This window comes from Hypanus sabinus, chromosome 4, assembly GCF_030144855.1.
Source record: "Hypanus sabinus isolate sHypSab1 chromosome 4, sHypSab1.hap1, whole genome shotgun sequence".
Lineage (NCBI taxonomy): Eukaryota > Metazoa > Chordata > Chondrichthyes > Myliobatiformes > Dasyatidae > Hypanus > Hypanus sabinus.
In genome coordinates, this window is record NC_082709.1 from 169,983,462 (window position 1) to 170,006,639 (window position 23,178).

Genomic DNA, 23,178 nt, shown 5'->3' on the forward strand with positions numbered 1-23,178 from the left:
TTCTTCTGGTCAAAGCATCACTTCTAGCGTGTTGGAAATGTAAATGCAGTAAGACATGTGGACTTTGGTATAAGACAGGACTGGCAGTGGGTCTGAGACCAATAGGATTAAAGAATTGAAAAAGCTGAAGGAAAAGAGATGTATTGGAATCAAATCCACTGCAGCAATTAGGGGTTGGGGTTAGATAAAGATCGAAAGGATAGAGGAAAAAAAATAAGGTGTTCACTTTTGAATAAAACATCTGCAGCAATTTGTTACATCCAGGAATGATACTGAACAAATTGTGCTCTTTTCATCCTGAACCAGAAAATGTTGAAGAAGATTGAACTTGCAATTGTTGCATCAACAAGCTCAGTCATCAATGCAAAATCCAATCCATTTCAGCACTTAAGCTCACCTGCCAAAAGCTCATTGACTGCCCAGTTGGCACAGGAGAAGTTGTGGTCCCAGGATTGACCTGCCAGAAGCTCTCAGTAGTGGGAGTCTTCATTAGACGTCATATGATAACCTCTAGGAGACCATCCCAGCACAGTCAGCATTCTTAAACAGAGACGAGGCAGAGACTGACTCTATTCCCAGTTTGCCTTCCAGTCAGGTACGAATAGGCTTTACGCCACCTCCTTGCTAATGCAAACTGAAGACCTTCCCAGTTGCCTGTGCTACATCAAGACTGATATCTTTCATGTTATTTCAGGAAGACAAATCTGAAGTCATACTTTCATTATTTTAAATCTGTCACTTCATTGCTTGTATTTGTTTAATTTTCACATGGAAAGTACATGGTGTCATCAGTGATTATTCAGTGGGGGTTTTGTTTTAGGCTGTCAGTGCCCTGAGGCTGTAAATACTCAGTGTCAGTTACATTAACCTTATGAATATTATAAAACCCAAGGGCTAATGTAACAGAAGTCGTGTGTTAGCTTGCTTCAGAGGCAATGTTTAGCAATTCAGGTATCACACAGTCATTAGAAAATTACATCCTTACTGTGGCTTCTGCAAGTGTGCTACATGCTGGTTAATTGGTGCACTCAGCAGCCAGTGACTTCTTAACATTTTTATTTCATTTCCTTGAATGTATTTGCTTCTAATAATAATGGCAAGGCTAACAACACTCTGACAAAGGGACATATGTGACAGCAACTCTGCCTGGCACACATACCCTATTGCTACAGACCTGAAATGCTGGACGAACTCTGCAGGTCAGACAGTATCTAACAAGGCAACTAAACAGTCAACATTTTGGGCCAAGACCCTTCATGAGGATTCAAGGTCTCAGCCTGAAGCACTGACTGTTTATTTCCCTCCTTAGATGCTGCTTGTGTGATGGTTAAAATTTCCATCATCTGCAGAATCACTTGTGACACATACCCTATTGGTGAAAATCCAGAGGTTGATGGGGTGATACTGATTGCAGTATGATGAGGGGTCTCTCCTTCTCCCTCTTCTTTAATTCTCTAAGCTTTCAGCCTGATTTTCAGCTAAACTGCTGGATTGCAACAGACTTGCTTTGGCCAAGCTCAAAGCAAATTCATTATCAAAGTATGCACTGTATACCACATACAACCATGAGCTTCATTCTCTTGCAGACTGATACAAAACAAAGACAGACAATAGAATCATTGAAAAAGAACACACAAGAAAAAAAACCCAGAACATCCAATATGTGAAAAACAATCAAGCAAACAATGAAAAGTAAACACATACAGACTTGACTTTGAAATTAGACAGGTGTTTAGAATGCATTTGCACCAACAATCTAAACTCACCTCTTTCCCTTGATGGTAAAAATCAGGAATTTAATGATGACACTGAGTATAAAAATTATTAGAAGTGCATTCAATTTTTCAGACCAATTACACATCTTGACTAGAAAGAGTTCAAAGAAATGTTATGAGAATGTTACCAGGATTTGAGGAATAAGTTGGACTTTATTTTTGGAATTTGGGAGACTGAGAGGTGACTTTACAGAGGTGTATGAAATTGTGAGAGGTATAGATGGGGTAAATGTACAAAGTCTTTTCATGGGGGTAAAGATAGAGTCGATGCATGCAACACAGACACAAAATGCTGGAGGAACTCAGCAGGCCAGGCAGCATCTACAGAAAGGAGTACAGTCTGCTGAAGGGTCTCAGCCCAAAACATCAACTGTACTCTTTTCCATAGATGCAACCTGGCCTGCTGAGTTCCTGCAGCACTTTGTGTGTGTTGTTCAGATTTCCAGCACTTGCAGATTTCTCTCTTGTTTGTGAATCCACACAGTCTTTTTCTCCCTGTGAAATGGAACCAAAAGCTAGAGGGCATAGTTTTAAGAAGAAAGAGGAAAAATTTTAAAAAGATCTGAGAGACAACTTCTTCATGCAGAGGTTGCTCTGCATATGGAACAGGCTACCAGGGAAAGGAGTTGAGGCAGGTTCAATAACAACACGTGAAAGACATTTGGATAAGTGCATGGAAAGGAAGATTTTAGAAGAACTTGGAGCAAATATGAGCAAATGGGACTCACTAAGGTGGGCGTCTTAGTTGCTATGGACAATTTGGACAAAAGGGCCCATTTCTGTGACTATCTGTGCATGGGTCCCCAATTAATGTGCCTCAATGTAACTATGCCCAATGGAGCCAATGCCTTGTGAGGGACTGTGCATTCTGTGCCCTGCAGACTCCTGGGATGCTGTGCAAAGGACAAGAGATGTCTCACCTCAGTTAAACCAAGCCACCATCATTGATCTGCACCCATCTTCCACCTACAACATCCGCATGTATGCCAAAAATCGCATTGGAAAGAGCGAGGCCAGCAATGAGCTTACAATCACCACAGATGAAGCAGGTAAGTAGGCAGGGGTCAAGGGTTGAACAGTTCTCTGCTTTTTGTTTTACCACCAACAGCAAGGTGTAAACTTATAGCAACACGCACACAAAATGCCGGAGGAACTCAGCAGGTCAGGCAGCGTCAATGAAGAGGAATAACCAGTCAATGATTTGAGCTGAGACCCTTCAACAGTACTAGAAAGGAAGTGGGAAGAAGCCAGAGTAATAAAGTGTGGGGAGGGGAAAGGGAGCAAGCTGGCAAGGTGTAGGTGAGGGGGGAATGTAGATGGGTGGAGGTGGGCAATGAAGTGAGAAGCTTGGAAGCAGTAAGGGGCTGAAGAAATGACAGGAGAAGGCAGTGGACCATGGGATAAAGGGAGGGATGAGGGACACCAAATGGAGGTGATGGGCAGGTAACAAGAAAAAAAAGGGGTAAGAGGTGAATAGAAAAAGAGAAGGGTGAGGGAGGAGAAATTATTAAAAGTTGGAGCTCATGCCATCAAGTTAGAGGCTACCAAGACAGAATATAAGGTGCTGTTCCTCCAACCTGAGAGTGGCCTCATTATGGCAGCAGAAGAAGCCATAGACCAACATATCAGTATAAGAATGGGAGGTAGCGTTAAAATGGGTGGCCTCCAGAAAGCCCACATTTAGTAGTGGACAAAGTACAAACCCAAGCCAACCGGGAAGAACATTGATAGGGTTTTCTGCAATGCAGTGGATCAGCACTGGTACAGGAGATCAGTTAAGCCCACGTTGTGCCTTCATTTTATGGAACTGGGAATATCATTAAATGCACCATAGAGCTTTTCCAAAGTTATCCTCAGGAATCCAGCAGATGTTTACCCTCCACCTCCAAACTTCTTGATCGAGATTGAAACCATTGTTATTTTGTGAGAGAAAAAACTAATTATCCACATCAGTTACGTTCTTAATGACGCCCAGGTCACTGTTGCTTTCTGCAGCTCCATGTTGGGACTCTGACATGCATGTGCCTGTCTGTTTGGTACTTTCAATGAAAGTTTCACTTTCTGATCAATCAAAACCCAATGTATCCGTCTGATTGAACCTTATCAGGGTGATTGAAGAGGAATCCAGTCACACTGAGCAATCTGGGACTGTTGCCAGGTGCAAACCTTCAGGCCTCTTCACTGATTAATTGCAGAGCAGCTCAGGATGGAGGAAATGGTTACTGAATCTCTCCCACATCGTAGCGGATAGAAATACTTCATTCTGTTTCAGCCACCAGATTAGATTTTCTTGAGCATAAAATTTGGTCTGACCTTGAGGCAGTTTAACTCAACAGGACAGCAATGGTTTTTTTAAACTTTAATTCTTTCTGCTGAAGATGGAGCAAATGGGAGATGGGAGAAGGATGGGGGGAGATAGAAGAAGACTCATTGCCACACAGTGGACTTGTTTTGAGAAATGGGCCTCAGTGGGCTCAGTGTAAACTTGTGGAGCAGTACTTCATTCTCCTACAAGGCACACCGTGACCCTTAGTGTTGCATTCAGCTTTTTCATATAGCCCACACTATTAAATTACCCGCATTCACTTCACAATCCTCTGGTAACTTCAGATAATTGTTCTGTGTTAATACCTCCCATGGGCTAGCCTTGGCCAGCACAGTGGTGCAGTTAGTAGAATTACTGCCTCACAGTGCCAGAGATCCAGATATGCAGATATTCCAGATATCTACTATTCTCTATGTAAAAACCATCCCTCCAAATTACTTTAAAACCTTCTTCCTCTCATAACCCTCTACCCTCTTGTTTTTTGGGGAAAGGTTTATCACTATCTGTCCTTCTTACAGCTTTACATACTTCTATCAGGTCACTTCTCTCCCTCCTTCACTCCAGGGAAAGCAAATCCACCTTATCCCATCTCCGCTCCTAATAAAATCTTCCCACGCAGGCAGCATCCTGGTGAATTTCCTCTACTCTCTCACCAGTATCGTATCCTTTCCATTGTGTGGTGAGTGACAAGACTGGCACACAATACTCCATGTGCAGTATTGCCAGTCTTTCTGCAAATTTGTGACAGAGTGTACAAGTTTTATATTCTTTGACCTGACCTATGAAGTCAAGCATATCATTTGCGTTATTCACCACACTGTCTACCATTTCCAGAGAACCTATAGACTTGAATTCCAAGGACTCTCTGCTCTCCAGCATTCCTTAGCACACTGCAATTTGCTACGTACAGTGGATTCTAGTTAATTGGACCATCAGTTAATTGGGAAAGCCACATTTTTGGGACAACTCAAACAACAAAATTTAATCGAGAAAATAGCTGGAATCCCTTCATTTATCTGGGACACTATGCTTCTTATTTGGGACAGGAGACTGTTGCCGAACAGTGGTGTGGCCATTAGACACTGGACCATGCTTTGAGCAAACAGTTTTTAAATAACATTAGTTGTATGTGCTTGTGTTTAAAAAACAGTGATTTTTGACACTGGTGGTTGATGATAAATAATCAGGAAGACAATTCAGAACCATTTTACTCACTGCAGTTTCAAGCATTCAGGCTTGGAGATGCCAGGAATGGCTGGGAGTGAAAATGAAAGCTGATAATTTTTCATTAGAACTGTTTGGTTCTAATACAATATGGACAAGATGATTATGCAAAATTGTTGAAATTGATTGAAATCCAGAGGGTTGTTGTAGACCATAAGACCCTCAGACACAGGAGCAGAATTCAACCCATCAAGTCTGCTCCACCATTCCATCATGGCTGATTTATTATCCCTCTCAACCCCATTCTCCCCATTACCATTGATGCCCTTACTAACCAAGAACCCATAAACCTTCATTTAAAATATAACTAATATATTGGACTCCATAGCAATCAGTGGCAATAAATTCCTCAAATCCCCAACACTGGCAAAAAATACTCTTCTTCCTCTGTTCTAAAGAGACATCCTTGTATTCTGAGACTGTGCCCCCTGTTTCGAGACTCCCTCACGATAAGAAGCATGCTCTCCATGTCCGCTCTATTTAGGCCTTTCAGTATTTAATAGGGTTCAATAAGATCCCCTCATTCCTCATTAATCATATTTCCATGATTTTTTTGAAAGCGGAAAATACTTACAAGTAATATTTGCTGCCCATTCCTAACTGACCTCTCCAGGTCAGTTGGGAAAACGGTTGATGTTCAACAGACTTGCTGTAGATCTGGAGATATGCAGAACTGGAATGAGTGTGGACAACAGATTTCACTTCCAATTGAACCAGATAGAATTTCACTTGCTAATTACAATCTAGCATTTTCTTTTCCACTGGCTTTTTAATTCTACATCTTCTGTCCGGTTGCACCAGCTATGAAGGTGGGATTTGAACTTGCACCTTTACTTTCTCTGGCGATAAGTGTTGTAGCTATTATGCTACCATTGGAAATGAATAATCTAATGAATTTGACCCAGAGTCTCCTGTATTAAAATGAAGCCTTGGTGATTAGTACCAGTGTTCCAACCTTGTATTTCTTCTAATTTTTCATCTTAAAGAAAAGTCCGTCTAATTTTTGTAATAACACATTAAATACAAACAGTCAGTACTGCTCGTTTATCAATCTGATCCTGAATTCATCACAGAAGGAACATCATCATTGTTCATTCTTTGTGCGTAATGCTCAGTTGATGAATTTGTTCATCAGGGAACTGGATCAAAAATCTGGGTAAAAGTGAGGTTCAGCCACATTTTCCTGTGTTCTTTGCTACTTCTGTAAACAGCTAAGATGCATATGGCAATTTTAATGCCGACATTGAAGACTATGCAAAGAAAATTGCTAAAATGAAGCGTATTTGCGTGTAATGGTAACACATAAATAGTTGAAATCAATTTAAATCCTGAGGGTCTGTATTTTTCATTTCACTGGAAGGTTTCAGTGTATAGTGTGTGGGTTCATTTCACCCTGGGTCATGATCTGATTGCTCAAAGGTGCCCAGCATCTCACTTTCAACAGTATGGCTGAAGTTTTTTCTGTTTCACCCCCTTGCTATAGCCCCAGATGGCCCACCTGTCGATGTTGTCCTCGAATCTCTGTCGTCCCAGGCTATCAAAGTGACGTGGAAGGTAACTGAATTGTTTCTGACTCATTCATGAGAATAGGAATGTCAGAGAGCAACTGACTCATGTTTTAATCTGCCTGGGATCAGAGCTCCTCTGTTCACTGTGCATAGTAACAATTATTTCCAAAGTGTCAGAGCATACATGACACGAGGAAGAACATGCAGATGACAGTCCTTCAATGCACCTGTGGACCATGTCCTCAGGAGACAGGGAACATGGATCCTTTTTATTACAGGGGAATCTTATACCCAATGAATGATTTGATTCGCAGTTTCGTTTGAATGGGTGGGGTTTAGTGTCACTGCTTTCTCACCTTCATATGTCACACCAAGTGCTGTTTCACTTCAATAGGCATTTTGTTTCTGAAGTTAGGTGCAAGGACATTTATTCTATAATAAGTCTAACACAGGTGGTGACCTTCTTGCCTCTGGGGCAGTAGGTACTCACTCCAGAGTCTTGAGTACAGTATAAATCTGCATTGACACTACAGCACAGGAAAGCAGGACCCCCACCATCCAGACCATTCTTTCTTCTTGCTGCTGCCATTGTGAAGAAGGCAAATGAGCCCCACATCCCCATCACCCGCTTCAGGAACAGTTATTACCCTACCGCCATCAGGCTCCTGAACCAGTGTGGATAATTTCACCCCCTCCCCTAAAGCTGAACTGACTTAGCAACCTATGGACTCACTTTCAAGGACTCTGCATCTCAGGTTCTCAGTATTCTTTCTTTGTTTTGTTTGTTTATTACTTTGTAGTTGCACAGTCGGCCTTTTTTGGACATTGTTCAAAGTATAAAGTATTATGAAGGTAGTTATTTGTCACCATGAGTTTTGTTTCTTTGCAGGCATACCCAGTAAGTCCAACAACCACAATAGAATCAATGAAAGACCACTCCCAATGGTGTAGACAACCAATGCGCAAATAGAACAAACTGAGCAAGTACAATAGAAAAACAAAAAATAAAATAAATAAGCAAAAAATATCAGAGCATGAGATGAAGAGTCCTTCAAAGTGAGTTCATAGGTTGTGGGAACAGTTCAGTGACGGGGCGAGTGAAGTTATCTACACGGGTTCAAGAGCCTGATGTTTGAGGGGTAATAGTTGTTCCTGAACCTGGTGGTGCTCGGAAACACTACCAGGTCCCTGGAGGTCTTCATTGCTTGTTTGTCGGTCTTTGTGTAGTTTTTCATTGATCCTATTGTATTTCTTTGTTCTCCTGTAAATGCCTGTAAGAAAATGAAGCTCAAACAAGTATATGGTAACGTATATGTACTTTGAACTTAGCACTGTGGCACTGAAGCATTGTTAAGGTTACTGTCATTTAAAGGGATAGTAAGACAGGCCCTATTTTCACCTCACCCCTTGGTATTCAAAACATCACTTTTACTTCAGCAAACATCTCTAGAAACAGATTTTCCAGTCATTACATATTGCTATTTGTTGGGGTTTGATGTTTGCAAACTATATGAGACATTTTTGACAACAATCATCCTTTTAAATTAATCAAAAAGCAAGAGAGTGCATTTGCTGAATTCTGAACTACTCAGTAGGTCAGCCATGTAAAAAGTACCTCATTGGATGTAAAGAGCTATGGGACTGTAAATAAAGTATTTTTTCACCACACTTACAAGTTCTTGATAATGACACTGGGGGCTTCCTTGAAATAAACACTGAACTTTGCAATTGGGAATAGATTTCAAAAGAGGCATGCAGCCACCTTATTACTTTCTGTATAAGCTCCCAGATGTTTGCTGCTGACAGAAACATGATTTATTTTCCACCTCTGTGTAGGACTGGAAGGTTAACGTTGTTCGGTGAGAATCAGTTTGGAAATTCACTGATAACCAGATGTAATCTGGGCATATATATTCTATCTTTGAGCTCTCACCAAAAGGTTTGATTTAAATTGATGTCATTTCTCAGGACCCGCTCTTAATTTCTTTTTCTTCATCCACGATGCTTCATTCTTTCTATTAAACACTTTGTACAACACATGATATGTTCAAACCAATTTCTAAGACCTAAATATTTTGTCTTTATATTAACCGTGAACTGTGTCAAATAATGGCTGTTGTTGTCTGTGTTTAGATGTGGATGGCTTTCTGTGTGTGAGCTCTGGGTGTATAAATGTGGATATTACGTTGATCTTTGTACATGTTGTGTAGTTTGAGTGCAACATTCATGTTTGTGTGTGTGTGTGTGTGTATGTATATGTTATATGTTTTGTATGTGAATGTCTATGTATGTTTGTATGTGTGGGTGTGTATATGTGTGTTACAGGTTTTGGGTGTGAATGTGTGTGTGTACGTATGTTTTTGTATTTGTATATGTTTTGTGTGTGTATGTTTGTGCTTGCGTGTGTGTGTGTGTGTGTATGTGTGCATTTAGAGTGTCTAGGAAAGGGTAGGTGGCAACTTTCAATGTGCCTCTCCCTGCATTGTGTCCATGCTGCTCTCTGCCTCTTTTTAAAAATTCCTTTATTGCCTTTCTCTAAAGTGTGGAGGTGAGGTGCCTTCTTGAACTTATACTTTTGGGTAGCGAGTCCCAGGATTTAGATCCAGCAATGATAAAGTATAGCTATATATTTGCATGTCAAATATATACAGTAGCTGTCATGTAAATTGGCGGTGCTCCCATGCACCTGCTGCCCTGTCTTATCTGGTGGAGAGGCTGGAGCTTTGCAAGGAGCCACCGCACCAGCCTGAACAGGTAACTACTGCACATTCGTAGTTGACACATAGAGCAGCCAACGTATGCTGTGGCTTTCTGCACGTTTATAGATTTATGGGGAATTACTTTTAATATACAAGGATATAAGAAGATAGAAAAGTAAGAAGAAGAGCCTCTTGGGCCTGCACCGTCATTTAATATGATCATGTGCAATATTTCCTCTTCTGCATCGGTTCCTCACAGACCTCAATTCCCTGATCTTTCAAAAATGATGTCATCTCCACAAACATCTAGGGTAGAGAACTCCATTGATTCACTACCCTCTGTGAGAAGATCTTTTGATGTATTTTGGATTTATAGGACAGCCCCTAATCTTGTAACCGCATTGCCTCATACAAGATTTCTTCCCTATGGAAACTTCTCGACACTTAGCAATTCATTCCTCCAAGGATCTTATATGTTTCAAGAAGACTATAAGACTACAAGACAGGAGCAGAATTAGGCCATATGGCCCATCAAGTCTGCTCCACCAGTTCATCATGGCCTTTCAACCCTATTCCCCTGCCTTCTTGGCATAACCTTTACCACTCTTACAAATCAAGAACCTTTATTTTAAGTATATCCAGTGACTTGGCCTCTGTAGCAATAAATTCCAAGGGTTAAGTCAGGGCTAATGAAATTCCTCCTCATCAAGTGAAAGTCCTCATCTGCTGAGGCTGTGCCCTCAGGAACTAGATTCCCCCCATAGGAAACATCCTCTCCACGTCCACTCAAGTTCAAGTTTAATTGTCATTCAACCATACACATATATATAGCTAAACAGAACAGCATCCCTCCAGGGCCAAGGTGCAAACACAGTGCATACTGTGGGACACAGCACATATAGTTATGATAGCACATACAGTCACAAAGTGTAAAGTGTTGTGCTAACGATTACACTACCATGCCACCCCCAGAAATCTGAAGGGACCTTGGCATTATTGCCGCATACTCGTGGTGGTCACTTTCACCTTTGTTGCTTCAGTAGTAAATTGCCAGGGAGAAGACAGTGATCACTTGCAGATCAGGCCAATTACACCGGGTTATGGGGAAGTGTATGGCAATGAACATTGGTAGAAGGAATAAAGGTGTAGACTATTTTCCTAGTGGGGAGCAAATTTAGAAACCAGAGGTACAAAGGGACTTGGGAAGCCACTTGCAAGACTCCTTAAGTCTGACTTGCAGGTTGAGTCGGTGGTTTATTGAACCCAGGTTCAATTCCTGCTGCTGTCTGGGGACTCCCATGATCATGTAGGTTTCCTCCGGGTGCTCCAGTTTCCTCCCAGTTTCCTCCAGTTTCAATATTACACTGAAACGCCTCCTTATGCCTACGTTTACTCTGTATTAATGGCATCTACTCAGTAAACCCGTGTCACTTCGACACAGGCTGTCTGACCCCTATCTCCTTATTCTTCAAGGGACACTTTGTGCAAATTTTCCTGCACTTCATTAGAAAATATGTCATATATATTACAGCATGAGGTTCTGAGGGACTCCAGAGATGGAAGTACTTTCTTCTTCACTGCATGGATACAGACAGAGGAAGAATTTTATTGTTTAATGTCTACGAGGCTACATTAGCTCTGCGAATCAATATTTTGTTAACAACGCAGAGAAACTGGCCCTTAGGCCCACTAGGCCCAAGCCTATCATCAGCATCCATCTATACTAATCTGATTTGCCAGCATTGCCTTTTCTATCACTATGAGACTCAAATGCAAGACTGATGTGTAAATTGCAACTTTGAGCAGTAAGCATAATAACCCAATCCTATTCCTTCTACTCAAGAGACATCCACCAGAGTGGAGAGTAGGATTCTGATAATCTAGCACTCTTGGCAATTTGCCAGTGTCGGACTATGTTTCAGACTATTGGATGGTACTTGTTCTATACCCAGTAATGTGTTTCACTGTAACATGTTACACACAAAATAACACTGCAAAACGTAAGGGCAGAATTAGGCTGTTCAGCCCATCGAATCTACTCCACAGCTCGATCATGGTTGATTTATTATCACTTTAAACCCTGTTCTCTACCTTCTCCCTCTCAACCCCATTCTCTACCTTCCTCTCAACCCCATTCTCTACCCTCTCCCTTTTAACCCCATTCTCTACCTTCCTCTCAACTCCATTCTCTACCTTCTCCCTCTCAACCCTATTCTCCTGGCCTCTATCCCTCAAGCCCATTCTCCTGCCTTCCAGGGGACTAAGACAATGAGAATGATACAAGCCTCCAGCTCCAGCCTCCGATTGACCCACGTTTCTGGCATTAAGCCACAACTGTGCAAACGAGCCTGACACACTATGGCACCAGAGGAGTAAAGATTTTTACTCCTCATCTATGTGAAGAGTGAAAGAAATAAAGACAATTCAATTCAAAATGCTTGTGCATCGTCAAAAGAAAGGTTTTGCATCAGTGAAGTATGATTCGAATCATAATTCTGTGTGCTCTCTCTCCCTTTCCCCACCACCTTGCTCAGCCTCCAAAGAAGCACCTGCAGAACGGGTTGATCCGTGGCTATCAGATCGGTTATCGGGAGTACAGCACAGGTGGGAACTACCAGTTCAACATCATCAGCATGGAGACCACCGGCGACAGTGAGTTGTACACCCTGGACAATCTGAAGAAGTTCACACAGTACGGAGTGGTGGTGCAAGCGTGCAACCGAGCGGGCACCGGACCATCCTCGCAGGAGATTATAGCCACTACACTGGAAGACGGTAGGCCAACAACAATAACAACTTGTAGAGGTAGAGCAGAATCGGAGGGAGGATGGCACTGAGCCTTGTGGGAGGGTGTACTATAGTTAAAAACATTGATTCTGCAAATGCTGGAAATCTTGAGCAATGCACACAAAATGCTGGAGGAATTTTGGTATCTAAGGAGGCGAATAAACAGTCAATGTTTCTGGGCAAGATGCTTCATCAGGAGTCCTGATGCCTGGAACTTAAATCAGCAGCTATTCACAGATAATGGGTTGGTCCCGCCCTGGGAGGCATGTGAAAAATTCTACCTTGATTTTAATTCTGAACCAGGCATCAAGAAAGTAAAGGGCTAATTGCTCAAGAGATAGGGAGGGGTGTCACATAAGGCAAGAGGTAGTTTAGTAAAACCCAGGATTTCGTCAGACCACAGATTCTTAAAGTAGACAGTATAGTCTAAGACAGGGGTCAGCAACCTTTACCACTGAAAGAGCCACTTGGACCCGTTTCCCACAGAAAAGAAAACACTGGGAGCCGCAAAACCCGTTTGACATTTAAAATGAAATAACACTGCATACAACGTTTTGTTTTGCCTTTATGTTATGTATAAACAAACTATAATGTGTTGCATTTATGAAATTGATGAACTCCTGCAGAGAAAACAAAATTACATTTCTGCATGCAACAAAAACATTTTGAACTCAGAAAAAAAGACGTTGGGTTGAAGGTTACTTTTAAGTAAAATACTCAACGTCTATTTGAGTCCTCCTTGTATTTATGAAAAACGCCAAACTTAAATTTGCCGCCAGCAGCAAAAATAACGTCAGCCAGCTGTCAACCTGAAAAATAAAAGGACTATTTCACTGAACAATGAAAACATATTCATATACGTAAAATAATAGGCAATTAAAATATTTATCATACTTGGTCAGGTTGACTCACACCTGACAATGCAGTCGTATTCAGTAGGGATGGATCGATGCTTAGGGGAGTGACCGGGAAGGATAATGTGTTTTTTTCCTCTCTGAACTCACAGAAGCGTTTCCCAAACGATGTTTGCATTGCGATGATTGCAGAATGTAAATACTCCGAATTTATCATGTCGTGACCTTGTTTGAACTCTCTCAAATTGGGGAAGTGAGACAATGTGCTTTTCTGTAAATCTCTGGCAAGCAACGTCAAGTTGCGCTCGAATGCCAAAACATCCTCCAACATGTGCAGGGCTGTACGTCCTTACCCCGTTGAAGAGCTGTGTTCAGCGTGTTCAGGTGCGCTGTCATGTCTACCATGAAGTGTAGCTTTTCCAGCCACTCTGGCTGTTCCAGCTCAGGAAAGGTGAGCCCTTTGCTGCCCAGGAAAGTTTTCACTTCTTCCAGACACGCGACAAAGCGTTTCAGCACCTTCCCTCTGGACAGCCAGCGATAAAAACACGTTGTAGCAGTGTGCTACACGCAGTCAGTAAACTGCAGTCAAAGATAGCTTTATTCGAACTAAACAGCCTTGCTTTTAAGCCTCCCTCAACCCGCCCCCCCATGGGCGCGGATGCTGCAAAAGACACGTACTCACAAACCCCCGTAGGCTATCTCCCTTAGCCTGAACGCTGGCTAATTGTGAGCCGGTTCGGATGTGTCAGGAAATGGGTCGCCACAACGTCTTATTTAGATTGTACAAGATCACCATAATCTTCAAATTTAGATTTACATTTCAAAAACTAACAAACTAACATAAAATACATTTTAATTAAATACTGACCATGTAGCGGTGTGCTACACGCAGCGCTAAAATTACGACACGGAGTCGGTAACTGCAGTCGAAGGAAAAAACTTTATTCGAAATCTTCAGCCTCACTTTTAAGCCTCCCTCAACCTGCCCCCCATGGCGCAGAGGCTCCAAAGCTCTGTGCTCGCAAACCTCCGTAGGCTATCTAATTTGTGAGTCGGTTCGGATGTGCCAGGAAAAGGGTCGCCACAACCAATTATTTCCCAAAGCAACAGGGAGCCGCAGCACAGACGTAAAAGAGCCACATGTGGCTCTGGAGCCGCGGGTTGCCGACCCCCGGTCTAAGATCTGCCTGGCGGACAGGGAAACAAATTCAATGATGTGCTCAAAACGTTCTTCGAAAAATGCAATATTTCCATTGACTCCAGGGAATCCCAAACCCATGACCACTCATAGTGAAGAAGGAGTATTCAGGATGGTGTTGAGAACAGAGGACCGTCATCAACCAGCTTCCCTCCCTGCGGAAGAATTTGTGGTCCTCATATTCAGCTAACTTAGAACTCACAAAAGCAAGGTGGGAGTGAGGCCTCCTCAGCCCTGAGAAGAGTTCGGAATTTTAACTCCTAACCACGTTTTGCGAGTTAACAGTCCAAAGGATACTATCCTTGGGAAAGATCAGTTACTAAAATAAATTGTGCATTGAACACCCCAAGACAGAATATAAGGACTTTAAACGAACAGAGTAAGAAAGGCGAAGGGTCCAGAGAAAGGCAATGGGAAGAGTATAAGGCAGTGGGAGTGGTTGTAATTTTCCCGCTGGCATGGGGTTCAGTGAGCAATTCTAGATGCAAAATGTGTTTGTTTGTTGTCACTGTCACAGAATCCAAACTACACATTCGGTCCCCAGAAAGAACGATTTCAGCTGTTTCCGCCTTCCTAGAGTGTCCTCTGCTGGTCAAACCCTGAGATAGGTAGCAAACTGCTTCTGCTTAAACACTGAGAAACAACGTTCCTTCTAATACTCTAATATTTTTAACAGCCGTGCGATCCGACCATTGCTCTGAGCAGGAAATTCTTACACGGCCTGAAAGCTGTGTAGCACTTTAATAAAACAGTATATAATGGAAGATTCCAGCTGTGCGGCATCAGAGGCTGTGTGTGTGGGAGCATTTCAGTCACTGCACGGCTGTACACCCACGCAGCTTAGAGGGAACAGTGCTGAGAAAATTGTGTCAGAAATTAATTGGAAAACAGGCAGAAGATTTATAATAATCATCCTTAGGGGTACTGTAACTTTATAAATTACGTACAAACGTGAATTACACCGCAGCAAATGAGGATTTTTATTATTTATTCATTGAAAGGATGTGCATGTGCTGTCAGTCCTTAATTGTCCCTAAGCTAACGAAGTGGCTAGATTGGGTAAGGAAGTTAGTGAATCCACATGGAGCTTCATGGACCCCAAACTGCCATCAGCTTTTCTGATTAGAATCAAGTTTAATATCATCGGCATATATCATGAGATTTGTTGACTTTGAGACAGCAGTACAATGCAATACATAATAATAGAGAAAAATTTACCTGCCTATGATGGTGGGATCTGCTGGCCCACATTGCTGAACAACCATTCAGTAATTTACTCACATTGTTACCCAGTACAGGATGCAAATTTAAAGGTTCAAAGGTCCATTTATTATCAAGGTATACAACTCTGAAATTCTTCTTGTCCAGATAGCCATGAAACCAAGAAAAAAAAGAACAGGAACACAATTGTCGACCCCAAATCCCCTCTCCCCTGCACAAAAAAACAAGAAAGAGTGAGTGAAAAACAGAATATAGAAACTATAAGACTGAAAAAAGTCCATATTCCATTGTCCAAAACCATATCCATATCAAAAACGCAGCAACTTCTCCAGTCACAGCAACTGGCCGCACAGGCTCCCCTCTCCGGAAGCAGAGCTATCCCACCAGTGATCAAAAGGCAGGCGGCGGGCGCTCACCTTCTGCATTTGCCTTGATGTTTCCCTTGACACTTTAATCGGTAAACAATTGAAGCTTTAATTGGTAAAATGGAGTTGAACCTCGCCTCTTGCCCCCTCCCCAGCCTCCTTGCCATGAGGATCATACTTGCTATTTCCCCGAATCCCCTCAGAAACGGCAGAGCACTGCATCACCCTAACGATATCCAAACTGTAAATCACAAGTTCCAACAGGTCCAGAAACACATTCAAGACAAAAAAAAAGCCATTAAGGACATAAAAGAAGTGAAATAAATATTCTTGTGGTCTATCCAGAAGATGTTGACTGTGGGAGAATTATACTCAGGCACCATCTTGACCGGGAACATCGTTATCAATAATGACAACCATAAACCTAACAGGTCACATCCACATTTATCATCCTGTCTTGGTCAGCCTTGAATGTGACTCCACAGAATCATAGTTGGCAAATAAGTGCCCTCTAAAATGATCAAACAATCTACGCAGTACTGGAGCATTTATGGATGGGAAATAAACACTGTCCTAAGTAACTACACCCTCATCCTGACCTTGGCGGCTGTCTATGTGGAATATGCACGTTTTCCCTGTAACTGCAAGGGCTTCCAAATATATGCAAGTTGGTAGGTTAACTGGCCATTGTAAATTGCCTCAGGTATAGTTGGATGTTCGAAAGATTAGTGTGAATTTGACAGGAATGTAAGAGAAAATGAATTACTGGGAAATAAGTGGCAGAATAGACTAAGATGCTTCCTTCTATGCTGAGAGGGAAAAGGAGAATAAAAAAATCTTTTGATTGCTTTTCTTTAAATCTAATTTAATATTAATCTTTGATCTTTTCCTTTTAATTATTAAACCAATCTCATTAAGGATTATTTTGGTACCATTACTTTTGTCTGACTGTGACTGTACCAGTACCAGAGATATATTTCCATCTTCAGGCAGCACCTACACTCCACTCAGTCAGTCATGTGACACTCTCCCTGTACCAGTGTGACACTCCCCATGTACCGGTGTGACACTCTCCCTGTACCGGTGTGACACTCCCCCTGTACCGGTGTGACACTCCCCCTGTACCGGTGTGACACTCTCCCTGTACCTGTACCGGTGTGACACTCTCCCTGTACCTGTACCGGTGTGACACTCCCCCTGTACCGGTGTGACACTCCCCCTGTACCCGTGTGACACTCTCCCTGTACCCGTGTGACACTCACCCTGTGCCGGTGTGACACTCTCCCTGTACCTGTGTGACACTCTCCCTGTACCGGTGTGACACTCCCCCTGTACCGGTGTGAAACTCCCCCTGTACCGGTGTGACACTCCCCCTGTACCGGTGTGAAACTCCCCCTGTACCGGTGTGACACTGCCCCTGTACCTGTGCCGGTGTGACACTCTCCCTGTACCTATGCCGGTGTGACACTCCCCCTGTACCTGTACCGGTGTGACACTCTCCCTGTGCCTGTGTGACACTTCCCCTGTACCTGTACCGGTGTGACACTCTCCCTCTGCCGGTGTGACACTCCCCTTGTACCTGTATGACACTCTCCCTGTACCGGTGTGACACTCCCACTGTACCTGTATGACACTCTCCCTGTACCTGTATGACACTCCCCCTGTACCTGTATGACACTCCCCCTGTACCTGTGCCTGTGTGACACTCCCCCTGTACCTGTATGACACTCTCCCTGTGCCGGTGGACACTCTCCCTGTACCTGTATGACACTCTCCCTGTACCGGTGTGACACTCCTCCTGTACCTGTATGACACTCTCCCTGTACCGGTGTGACACTCCCCCTGTGCTGGTGTGACACTCTCCATGTACCGGTGTGACACTCCCCCTGTACCGGTGTGACACTCCCCCTGTGCCGGTGTGACACTCTCCCTGTACCGGTGTGACACTCCCCCTGTACCTGTATGACACTCCCCCTGTACCTGTGCCGGTGTGACACTCTCCCTGTGCCGGTATGACACTCCCCCTGTACCGGTGTGACACTCCCCCTGTGCCGGTGTGACACTCTCCCTGTACCGGTGTGACACTCCCCCTGTACCGGTGTGACACTCCCCCTGTACCTGTGCCGGTGTGACACTCTCCCTGTGCCGGTATGACACTCCCCCTGTACCGGTGTGACACTCCCCCTGTGCCGGTGTGACACTCTCCCTGTACCGGTGTGACACTCTCCCTGTACCGGTGTGACACTCCCCCTGTACCGGTGTGACACTCCCCCTGTGCCGGTGTGACACTCTCCCTGTACCGGTGTGACACTCCCCCTGTACCTGTATGACACTCCCCCTGTACCTGTGCCGGTGTGACACTCTCCCTGTACCGGTGTGACACTCCCCCTGTACCTGTGCCGGTGTGACACTCTCCCTGTACCTGTATGACACTCCCCCTGTACCTGTGCCGGTGTGATACTCTCCCTGTGCCGATCTGACACTCCCCCTGTACCGGTGTGACACTCTCCCTGTGCCGGTGTGACACTCCCCCTGTACCGGTGTGACAATCCCCCTGTACCGGTGTGACACTCCCCCTGTACCTGTATGACACTCTCCCTGTACCGGTGTGACACTCCCTCTGTACCGGTGTGACACTCTCCCTGTGCCGGTGTGACACTCTCCCTGTACCGGTGTGAAACTCCCCCTATACCGGTGTGACACTCCCCTTGTACCGGTGTGACACTCTCCCTGTGCCGGTGTGACACTCCCCCTGTACCGGTGTGACACTCCGCCTGTACCTGTATGACACTTTCCCTGTACCTGTATGACACTTTCCCTGTACCTGTGTGACACACTCCCTGTACCTGTGCCGGTGTGACACTCCCCCTGTACCTGTGCCGGTGTGACACTCTCCCTGTACCTGTGCCGGTGTGACACTCTCCCTGTGCCTGTGTGACACTCCCCCTGTACCTGTACCGGTGTGACACTCTCCCTGTGCCGGTGTGACACTCCCCCTGTACCTGTATGACACTCTCCCTGTACCGGTGTGACACTCCCCCTGTACCTGTATGACACTCTCCCTGTAACTGTATGACACTCCCCCTGTACCTGTATGACACTCCCCCTGTACCTGTGCCGGTGTGACACTCCCCCTGTACCTGTATGACACTCTCCCTGTACTGGTGTGACACTCCTCCTGTACCTGTATGACACTCTCCCTGTACCTGTATGACACTCCCCCTGTACCTGTATGACACTCCCCCTGTACCTGTATGACACTCCCCCTGTACCTGTGCCAGTGTGACACTCCCCCTGTACCGGTGTGACACTCTCCCTGTGCCGGTGTGACACTCCCTCTGTACCGCTGTGACACTCCCCCTGTACCGGTGTGACACTCCCCCTGTGCCGGTGTGACACTCTCCCTGTACCGGTGTGACACTCCCCCTGTACCTGTATGACACTCCCCCTGTACCTGTGCCGCTGTGACACTCTCCCTGTGCCGGTATGACACTCCCCCTGTACCGGTGTGATACTCTCCCTGTGCCGGTGTGACACTCCCCCTGTACTGGTGTGACACTCCCCCTATACCGGTGTGACACTCTCCCTGTACCGGTGTGACACTCCCCCTGTACCGGTGTGACATGCTCCCTGTACCGGTGTGACAATCCCCCTGTACCGGTGTGACACTCTCCCTGTACCGGTGTGACACTCTCCCTGTACCGGTGTGACACTCCCTCTGTACCGGTGTGACACTCTCCCTGTGCCGGTGTGAAACTCCCCCTATACCGGTGTGACACTCCCCTTGTACCGGTGTGACACTCTCCCTGTGCCGGTGTGACACTCCCCCTGTACCGGTGTGACACTCCGCCTGTACCTGTATGACACTTTCCCTGTACCGGTGTGACACTCCCCCTGTACCTGTGCCGGTGTGACACTCTCCCTGTACCTGTGCCGGTGTGACACTCCCCCTGTACCTGTACCGGTGTGACACTCTCCCTGTGCCTGTGTGACACTCCCCCTGTACCTGTACCGGTGTGACACTCTCCCTCTGCCGGTGTGACACTCCCCTTGTACCTGTATGACACTCTCCCTGTACCGGTGTGACACTCCCACTGTACCTGTATGACACTCTCCCTGTACCTGTATGACACTCCCCCTGTACCTGTATGACACTCCCCCTGTACCTGTGCCTGTGTGACACTCCCCCTGTACCTGTATGACACTCTCCCTGTGCCGGTGTGACACTCTCCCTGTACCTGTATGACACTCTCCCTGTACCGGTGTGACACTCCTCCTGTACCTGTATGACACTCTCCCTGTACCGGTGTGACACTCCCCCTGTGCTGGTGTGACACTCTCCCTGTACCGGTGTGACACTCCCCCTGTACCGGTGTGACACTCCCCCTGTGCCGGTGTGACACTCTCCCTGTACCGGTGTGACACTCCCCCTGTACCTGTATGACACTCCCCCTGTACCTGTGCCGGTGTGACACTCTCCCTGTGCCGGTATGACACTCCCCCTGTACCGGTGTGACACTCCCCCTGTGCCGGTGTGACACTCTCCCTGTACCGGTGTGACACTCCCCCTGTACCGGTGTGACACTCCCCCTGTACCTGTGCCGGTGTGACACTCTCCCTGTGCCGGTATGACACTCCCCCTGTACCGGTGTGACACTCCCCCTGTGCCGGTGTGACACTCTCCCTGTACCGGTGTGACACTCTCCCTGTACCGGTGTGACACTCCCCCTGTACCGGTGTGACACTCCCCCTGTGCCGGTGTGACACTCTCCCTGTACCGGTGTGACACTCCCCCTGTACCTGTATGACACTCCCCCTGTACCTGTGCCGGTGTGACACTCTCCCTGTACCGGTGTGACACTCCCCCTGTACCTGTGCCGGTGTGACACTCTCCCTGTACCTGTATGACACTCCCCCTGTACCTGTGCCGGTGTGATACTCTCCCTGTGCCGATGTGACACTCCCCCTGTACCGGTGTGACACTCTCCCTGTACCGGTGTGACACTCCCCCTGTACCGGTGTGACACTCTCCCTGTACCGGTGTGACACTCTCCCTGTGCCGGTGTGACACTCCCCCTGTACCGGTGTGACACTCCCCCTGTACCTGTATGACACTCTCCCTGTACCGGTGTGACACTCTCCCTGTACCGGTGTGACACTCCCTCTGTACCGGTGTGACACTCTCCCTGTGCCGGTGTGACACTCTCCCTGTACCGGTGTGAAACTCCCCCTATACCGGTGTGACACTCCCCTTGTACCGGTGTGACACTCTCCCTGTGCCGGTGTGACACTCGCCCTGTACCGGTGTGACACTCCGCCTGTACCTGTATGACACTTTCCCTGTACCTGTATGACACTTTCCCTGTACCTGTGTGACACACTCCCTGTACCTGTGCCGGTGTGACACTCTCCCTGTACCTGTGCCGGTGTGACACTCTCCCTGTGCCTGTGTGACACTCCCCTTGTACCTGTACCGGTGTGACACTCTCCCTGTGCCGGTGTGACACTCCCCCTGTACCTGTATGACACTCTCCCTGTACCGGTGTGACACTCCCCCTGTACCTGTATGACACTCTCCCTGTAACTGTATGACACTCCCCCTGTACCTGTATGACACTCCCCCTGTACCTGTATGACACTCTCCCTGTACCGGTGTGACACTCCTCCTGTACCTGTATGACACTCTCCCTGTACCTGTATGACACTCCCCCTGTACCTGTATGACACTCCCCCTGTACCTGTATGACACTCCCCCTGTACCTGTGCCAGTGTGACACTCCCCCTGTACCGGTGTGACACTCTCCCTGTGCCGGTGTGACACTCCCTCTGTACCGCTGTGACACTCCCGCTGTACCGGTGTGACACTCCCCCTGTACCGGTGTGACACTCTCCCTGTGCCAGTGTGACACTCCCCCTGTACCAGTGTGACACTCCCCCTGTACCGGTGTGAAACTCCCCCTGTACCGGTGTGACACCCCCCTGTACCTGTACGACACTCTCCCTGTACCGGTGTGACACTCTCCCTGTACCAGTGTGACACTCCCCCAGTACCTGTATGACACTCCCCCTGTACCTGTGCCGGTGTGACACTCTCCCTGTGCCGGTATGACACTCCCCCTGTACCGGTATGATACTCTACCTGTGCCGGTGTGACACTCCCCCTGTACCGGTGTGACACTATCCCTGTGCCGGTGTGACACTCCCCCTGTACCGGTGTGACAATCCCCCTGTACCGGTGTGACACTCCCCCTGTACCTGTATGACACTCTCCCTGTACCGGTGTGACACTCTCCCTGTACCGGTGTGACACTCCCTCTGTACCGGTGTGACACTCCCCCTGTACCGGTGTGACACTCCGCCTGTACCTGTATGACACTTTCCCTGTACCTGTGTGACACTCTCCCTATACCTGTGGCGGTGTGACACTCCCCCTGTACCTGTGCCGGTGTGACACTCTCCCTGTACCGGTGTGACACTCCCCCTGTACTGGTGTGACACTCTCCCTGTACCGGTGTGACACTCCCCCTGTACCGGTGTGACACTCCCCCTGTACCTGTGCCGGTGTGACACTCTCCCTGTGCCGGTATGACACTCCCCCTGTACCGGTGTGACACTCCCCCTGTGCCGGTGTGACACTCTCCCTGTACCGGTGTGACACTCTCCCTGTACCGGTGTGACACTCCCCCTGTACCGGTGTGACACTCCCCCTGTGCCGGTGTGACACTCTCCCTGTACCGGTGTGACACTCCCCCTGTACCTGTATGACACTCCCCCTGTACCTGTGCCGGTGTGACACTCTCCCTGTACCGGTGTGACACTCCCCCTGTACCTGTGCCGGTGTGACACTCTCCCTGTACCTGTATGACACTCCCCCTGTACCTGTGCCGGTGTGATACTCTCCCTGTGCCGGTGTGACACTCCCCCTGTACCGGTGTGACACTCCCCCTGTACCGGTGTGACACTCTCCCTGTGCCGGTGTGACACTCCCCCTGTACCGGTGTGACAATCCCCCTGTACCGGTGTGACACTCCCCCTGTACCTGTATGACACTCTCCCTGTACCGGTGTGACACTCTCCCTGTACCGGTGTGACACTCCCTCTGTACCGGTGTGACACTCTCCCTGTGCCGGTGTGACACTCTCCCTGTACCGGTGTGAAACTCCCCCTATACCGGTGTGACACTCCCCTTGTACCGGTGTGACACTCTCCCTGTGCCGGTGT

At 46.6% G+C, this 23,178-nt stretch overlaps 1 protein-coding gene across 1 annotated transcript in view; it reads left to right on the forward strand.

The window, feature by feature from the left end:
• Window positions 1-23,178, forward strand: part of LOC132393479 (cell adhesion molecule DSCAM-like) — a 702,534-nt gene that overhangs the window by 539,194 nt on the left and 140,162 nt on the right. Inside the window, exons 15-17 of the mRNA XM_059968761.1 lie at window positions 2,657-2,824; window positions 6,809-6,879; window positions 12,067-12,307. Coding sequence (XP_059824744.1) covers window positions 2,657-2,824; window positions 6,809-6,879; window positions 12,067-12,307 — 480 coding nt within the window. The remainder of the gene's footprint in view (window positions 1-2,656; window positions 2,825-6,808; window positions 6,880-12,066; window positions 12,308-23,178) is intronic.